The 7,084-nt window shown below is 59.0% G+C and overlaps 1 protein-coding gene across 1 annotated transcript; it reads right to left on the bottom strand.

Annotated features, from left to right (window-relative positions):
- Positions 1 to 2,321: 2,321 nt before the first annotated feature.
- NKX2-1 (NK2 homeobox 1) lies at positions 2,322 to 6,610 on the bottom strand. Its single transcript, XM_060004665.1, has 3 exons — positions 6,507 to 6,610; positions 4,903 to 5,288; positions 2,322 to 3,943 (listed from the first exon to the last, which is right to left on the bottom strand). The coding sequence occupies exons 2-3, from the start codon at positions 5,273 to 5,275 to the stop codon at positions 3,216 to 3,218; spliced, it is 1,101 nt and encodes a 366-aa protein (XP_059860648.1). The 5' UTR covers positions 5,276 to 5,288; positions 6,507 to 6,610; the 3' UTR covers positions 2,322 to 3,215.
- Between the last annotated feature and the right edge of the window lie 474 nt (positions 6,611 to 7,084).

Here is a 7,084-nt window from a genome sequence, read left to right as displayed (position 1 = left end):
CGGGGCCTAGGAATGGATGGGGTGCTTAGGTGGTGGCGTTCAGCTGCTCCTGGACCTCGGGGCGAACTGCGCTGCCCCCGCGTGTGGAGAAGCTTCTGGCTCTTCCAGGCACTTCAGCGTCAGACACATCACCAGAAGTCATTCTCCATCAGAGGAGACCAGAACCTCCCTGGGCCAGAGATGCTGGAGACTTAGGGGAGGTCCACTGCTGGAGAAGACAAAGATCGCAGAGGCTGACCGGAATGTGGGGATGAAGTGTGTCTCTGTCTTTGGTCTTTCGCTGCACCCAGCACGCACCCTTTTCCCTACCAGGACGCTTCAGGTTGCCTTCCAGGGCCGCTTCCTGCAGCTACAGCGATGCGCGGCCAGGGACCGGAGCTGGTGGACCCCGTGTGATGGATGGAGAGAAAGGGCCAAGGCCCTGTTTGTCTCGGTTCCACCTGCAGACCCGGCTGAATTCCCCTCTTCTCGGGACCAGTAAACAGACTTCAAAATTAAGCCAACTCTAGACGGCGGGGAGAAGAATGTATTTGGTAGAAACTCCAAACAGTGCAAGGGTGATAAGACTGAGGGTACCACAGCTCGCTAAAATTGTTACTCTCCGGGGCCGGGGCGCTCTGGGCGAGATGGGTTGGGGGGACAGCCCCCCTTGTGTCGGGCATGGGGGCAGGTGGAGCGGTAGCTCCCACCCCACAGAATTCAGACCTTAGCATTAACATCTCCCCTGCCAAGCCGGGCCTGAGCTGGGTGACTCAACTACCTACACACACTGTCCCAGGACCACTGCTGCCCATTCCAATACAAGTGTTCAGACTTCCCGGGTTTTTTCTTGTTTTCCAAAACGTGAGGCCTGCTGAGACTTCCCCCAGCTAGCACACTCTCTAGATCTAACCAACTGCCCTCTCGAAATCTCCGAGTCTCTTTTCGATACTGAAAACAGTATCTCAGCAGCCAAACCCGAGGGAGGAAGTCCGTCCTAGTCCCCAGTCAGGGCGCCACGGAGAAGAGCCCCCAGGAAGTCAACAGAGAGGACCGCTGGTGCCAGCACGCCCCCCCTCTGCGCCCCCCCTCATTTTCCTTACACATTTCTGGGGGGTGAGGGGGATCTGGGAAGAGAGAGATGGAGTCAGAATGAGCTGCAAAGAAGAGGAAGAAAAGGTGGTGACAGGCAAGAAGGGAAAAAAGAAAGTTGAAATTCCAGGCGATAAATGAGTACATGCCAAATATGAATCAATCCTCCACAATCAAACACTTTCAGGCCTAGAGAAAAGTGCTGGGAGGGGCATCTGTCCACAGCCCACCCGGCCACTTTTCCTGTAGGTTTGTCAGAGGTGACACGCAAGGGGCAACAGCCCATTAAGGGACGACAATTTCTCTCTGTCCACAACCACTCCTTCCTCCTCGCCTCCCCGGGGCAATTAAGACTTCCCCAACAGCTATATCTGGGTACCAAAGAGACCAAGAAATTAAAGGTAGCGAGAGAGGTCAAAGTTTTTTGTTTGTTTGTTTGTTTTGTTTTCTGTTTTTGCTGGGATGGGGGCGGGGGAGCGCGGGGAGAGGTGGAGAGTTGGAGACAGGAGAAAGATTCCTTACTACAAAGATTTAGGAGACCAGGAGCCCAGAGACGGAAACCTTGGAACAAAGAGCAGAAAGGCCAGCTCCCAAAGTCCTGCCAGGGGTGTCCCCAAGGCCAGCAGCCCAGTCGGACACCTCCCAAGGCCGGAGAGGCCACGAGAAGCCGTCGGCCAGCCTGTGCGGGGATAACTGTTTTAGAGCAGAAACGAAACCCCTAACAACTTCCTCGCTTTCGAAAACAGCCTCTCACCGAATTCTAGTCCCAAGGAGGCTCCGCCGAGGATTCAAAATAAAGAATTAATGTTGAAATCTACAGGCATGATCCGTCTAGTAAAAATAATCGTTCATTCAGGGTTATTGAAAACGAACATCCGAGGCCGGCTGCTTTAAAACACTGGCTCAGCTGCATAAGATCACGGTAGATACTTCTGAGGTTTTAAGAAACAGAAGCCTGGCTTTGAAAACTAGTCCTTTGGTCTCTTTTCTCCCTTTTCCTCCTGGTGGAAGGAGTCTAGCTTTTCTACTCTCTATTGCCAAGTCCCAGGACTGCTCAAGGTTTGGTTCTACTTAATTCAGAGGCAGAACAAAACTCCCTCTTCCCGTGGGGCAAAGACTCTGCGCCCGGCCTCCTTAGCTGGTTCAGGATCCTTTGAGCCCCCAAACAATTCGAATCTCATCAGGCCCATGTTGAGCCACACCCCCTACCCCCAAAAAAGCCAAATCAAAGCCAAACAAAAGATGGGGTTTTTAATCAGAAAAAGAATCTTTTTAATTTGTATAATTTATTAGAAGCTTCTTAGGAACTATACTTAAGCCAGATATCTACATAAGTTACAACAGAAAAAGACTGACGCTGCAAATACCAAACTGGCAAATAATATACACAGATTTGTCAAGGCCCATAAAAAATATGATGGGCTGGGGACGGGGACTGGTCTTTTGTTTTTGTTTTTTACAACAAAATGTACAGATTACTAAAACTAAGCATTTAGTCCAACTTTTGACAGCGTTTTACAGCTACAAGTTCACATCAAACATAAAACAATTTTAACCAGGGCCGGTCTCAGCTGAGCCTGGGTGGCCAGAGGGGGCCAGGAGGGGGCATTTCCTTTGTGTCAGTGGCAAGCGGGATCTGTCGAGGAGTCTTTTCCTCTCCCCAGCGCCCCCCCCCCCGTCGCCCCTTCAAGGAAATCCTGGTATTTACAGGCAAGTCCACTTTGCTGGCACAGTGAACCCAGAGTGAAGTTTTCCATCTTTAGAGTCCGGAGGCATGTCAGCGTAGAGCCCTCTCCAAACTGCGCCCCACCCGAGCGTGGGAAACCCATCGGAATCACCCAACAGACACCCCCAAAGCGGTTCTTGTTATGTCCTTCTCTGTTTAAGACTCCTTAAAGAACTGGATCGCTTGGTTGTTTTATTTTCTTTTTTTAAAAAAAAATCCTGCAAATTTTAGAAAAAGAAAAGAAAAGAAAAGAAATACGTCCAGCAGTTTGGTCGTTGTGTTTTTCCCCTTGGTCTTATCGGGACAGGTTCTTTAGAAAAGTCGAAGCGCACGGTGTAGTGGGTGGTTGGTGGTGTGTGGCGGGCAGTAGGGGAAGCGATGAGGCAGAGCGCTGGGCTAGGCCCGGCCCGGCGTCCTCTCACCAGGTCCGACCATATAGCAAGGTGGAGCAGGACATGGTGCCGTAGTCCGAGCCCGAGGAGTTCAGGTGGGACAGGCTGGAAACCTGGCCCTGCAGCGCCGCGGGGCTGGTGGCGTGGTGCGCCAGGTCCGGAGACTGACCCGCGCTGCCCGGCTGGTGGCCCGGGTGCGCGCCGAGGCCGGGGCCGCCGCTGCCCACTGAGATAGCTGCTGCCGCCGCCTGAGCGGCCTGCGCCTGCTGCTGCGCCTGCTGCTGCGCGTGGCCTTGCAGGCTGGCGGCGCCCGGCGCAGGGGCGCCCGCCTGGCAGGGTTTGCCGTCTTTCACCAGGACCGGCACAGCCACGCGGCGCGGTGACTGCTGCTGCGCTTGCTGCTGCTGGCACCCGGCGCCCCCGCCGCCGCTATCCTGCTGCAGTTGCTGCTGTGCCGCCTTGTCCTTGGCTTGGCGCTTCATCTTGTAGCGATGGTTCTGGAACCAGATCTTGACCTGCGTGGGCGTCAGGTGGATCATGCTGGCCAGGTGCTCGCGCTCGGGCGCGGACAGGTACTTCTGTTGTTTGAAGCGTCGCTCCAGCTCGTACACCTGCGCCTGGGAGAAGAGCACCCGGCGCTTCCGGCGCGGTGCGCTTGGGAGTGGGGCCATGTTCTTGCTCACGTCCCCCAGAGAGCCCAGGCCGCCCATGCCGCTCATGTTCATGCCGCTCGCCGGGCCCATGAAGCGGGAGACTGTAAGCGACAAACGCACAGCGTCGGCAGGGGCCGGGCCGGGCCAAACCACCTCTGCCTTCTGCGCGTTTGGCCGGCCCGGCCCCTGCCCCGACGGCGCACTCCTCACCTAGGTCGCCTCCACCCTGAGAGGCCCAGCCGCGGGATCGCCAGCGCCTGCCCCAGGCCGTGCCGTCGAGGAGTTTACTGCAGAGCTCCCCGCCTCAACCCCGGCTACCTCCCTCAGTCTCGGTGCTTCACCCAAAAAGCAGAGTGGAGAAAGACTGTTCCTCCTGTTCCTTTCGTGCCCAGCCCACCAGATTCGTGCGGTTAGTGGGCCACGGGCAGCAAACTGGGCCCAGGCCAGGAACTGGGGTCTAGCTGTAGGCTCCAGCTTTGGGAGCTTAGGAGAGGGAGGTGTTCGCTTTCGAAAAGCTAGAGACCCCGAGACCCCAGACTCTTTGCCTCTTGGCCGCTCTCTCCGGTCAGCCCCAATGAGGGCATTTGTTCGGCCCATTTAGAACCCCCTCTGGAGCCACAAGCCCTCCCTCAAGCCTAGACTGGAGAGTGGGCCAGGCCAGGGGCCTGAGCGCATCATCCCAGCAGGGTAACCTCCCTCCCGGCCAGGCCGCGCCTCTCCGCGCCCTGCTCGTCTCGGCTCTCTTAGTTAGGGGGCCACCTCCCTCCGCATTCCGAGGTCTCCCGCGCGGAGCAGAGCGGCCACTTGGCCGCATCTGGCAGACGCCAAATACCAGCTCCTGCCCTCAGGACCCCAGAGCTACCAAGTGCCTCTTCTTGGACCCCTCAGCTCAACAAGGGAAGACTCCCGAGATCCTGCGCCCGACTCGTTGGCGCCACTGCCCGGCCGCCCACCCTGATGATGTCCAGCACGCAGCCGGCAGGCGCCGCGCCTTCCCGGCGGCTCTCCCCGCGCCTCCGGCGCTCAACCCGCGGCCCTGCAGTGGGGCGGCCTCACTTACTGGCGGGGAAGCGCGGGTCCGGGTTGGCGCCGTACCATCCGGGGCCCGAGGTGCTGTTCCGCATGGTGTCCTGGTACGGCGGCAGCTCGCTCATGTTGCCCAGGTTGCCGTTGCAGTAGCCCCCCACGGCGGAGTGCGAGAGCTGGGGCACCCCCGCAGCCGTCATGTGGTAGGCGGCGGTGACGGCACCGTGGTGCCCCACGGCGTGCTGCTGCATGGCGGCGGCCGGCGGTGCCGCCTGGCCCTGCCTGTAAGCCGCCAGCGGAGCCCCGAGGCCGCCGCCCTCCATGCCCACTTTCTTGTAGCTTTCCTCCAGGGGACTCAAGATGTCAGACACTGAGAACGGAGTCGTGTGCTTTGGACTCATCGACATGATTCGGCGGCGGCTGGAGGAGGAAGGAAGAGGAGGAAAAAAAAGGGAGAGGGGGAAGGCGAAGCCTAGCTGCTTTTTTTTTTCTCCCTTTGCCAAATATTCTGGTGTTACCTTAACGCCGATCTTGTTGGATGTACACGTAACCGAGTGGACCGAGTCCGCCTTAATTAGCTTGAGTGGAGGCTCGGGGGCTGCCTCGCGTTTGTTTTAGCCCGGCGCCAGGTTTTAGGCAGCCACCAGAGGCGGGGCGTAAGCGCTAAAGCAACAAGACAATAGAAGCCTACATCTTGCCCGAGATAATTAGCTTACATGCTGATGACAAGGTAAACACCTTTAAGTTTCACTTGTCAGGATTTTTAGGTCTCAAAGAGGGAGAGAGAGAGAGACAAGAGAGAGAGACAGAGAGAGAGAGAGGCAGAGACGCGACCCAAAGCATTTCTTTCCCCCTCCCCCGGAACCCCTACCCCCATTTTTGTGGGGTGCGGTGGCGCGCAGGAGGGGGGGCAGGCGGGGGGGGGGGAGGGAAAGGAGGAGGGAACCGAGAGAGGGGAGGGCAAGAGGTGGGATGGGGAGTAGCCGAGGAGGAGGGATGTTGGGGAGGAAGGAAGGTGAACGCCGCTTTGCAACCAACTTGCGGAGTTACAAAGTGAACCACTTTCCAGTTGGGTCGGGGTTCCCCGGGCGGGGACGGGGAGTGGGCCAGGGGCGGGTGGGTTTTCACCTGAGCCTGCCGGGGCTGGTCCTCCCTCCCGCCGCGGCCTCCCAGCCCCGCGCCTTCCCACCGCCTCCGGACCACATCTGGCTTCGCAGCGCCGAGCCCCAGTCGCCACCAAAGGAGCTCGGGAGTCAGGGGACGAACCCTGGGGCTCCACTGTTGGTCTGCGTGTCTGTCAGTCTGTCTGCCTCTTCTGCCGCCGTCAGAAGGACACCTCTGCTCCCCGCCCCCTTTCCCCCTACCCGAGAGAGAATCCCAGCGGGCGGAGGAGGCGCCGAGCAGGGGATCGGCTGCCGCCGAGAGGCTGTCCCAGATCCCCGCGCCGCCCTCCCCCCAGCTCAGGGTCTTCCCAGAGGGCTAGGGCCCCCTGCTTCACGCCTCCTCCAACCCACACTCGGCTACCCTTCCCCACCCCCATCCCCTGCTAAGGCAAGGACACCACTGGCCGCCCGAGCTGAGAAGCTGGGGGGATTAACGCGAAGGGCCATCGCTGAAGTTGCTCCACCTCGAACAAACCTGGTGTCCCCGACCCTCGCCCATCGCCCGGACACGCGGGGTTCTGGGACTGGAGCTGACTTTCCGAGGACATCACAGCCCCAGCACCCGAGCCCAGGGTCACGCTGTTTTCCCCCCTGATGCTTCAGAGAGGGCTCGGGCAGGGAGCGTCGTGAGTGCCCGCCCGCCTGTTGCCGGGTGGAACTGAGCCTGAACCCCGGCGGGACGAGCTGGCCGGGAGGGGGCGAGTCCCCGGGCGTGAGCAGCTGAGCGGGCGGGAGGCTGGGTTGAGGCTTGCCTCCACCCGGAGCTCAGCCATGCAAAAGCGCACTTGCTCCCCCGGCAGTAACCAAATATCTTTGTTCAAAGCGCCGGCATAAATGGCCAGTCGCTTTGTGGCCACTCTGGATATTAGTAGATGAGGATCATTCTGCTTCAGTTGGGCGCCTCTCATCCGGGTAGCAAGAAACTGCTTAGGAGGAAGTGGGTTTCCTGTCTGCGCGTTCTCAGGCTTCAAGTGTGCGCCCCGCGCCTTGAGGGTCCTTGGGCGCCTGGAGAGGAGAAACTGGGCTGCGCTCCCCAGCCCGGCCGGAGGCATC

Source organism: Delphinus delphis, chromosome 2 (genome assembly GCF_949987515.2).
Source record: "Delphinus delphis chromosome 2, mDelDel1.2, whole genome shotgun sequence".
In the NCBI taxonomy this organism is placed as follows: Eukaryota; Metazoa; Chordata; class Mammalia; order Artiodactyla; family Delphinidae; genus Delphinus; species Delphinus delphis.
The sequence above is the reverse complement of the archived record's forward strand: the minus strand, read 5'-3'. Positions and strand labels throughout refer to the sequence as shown.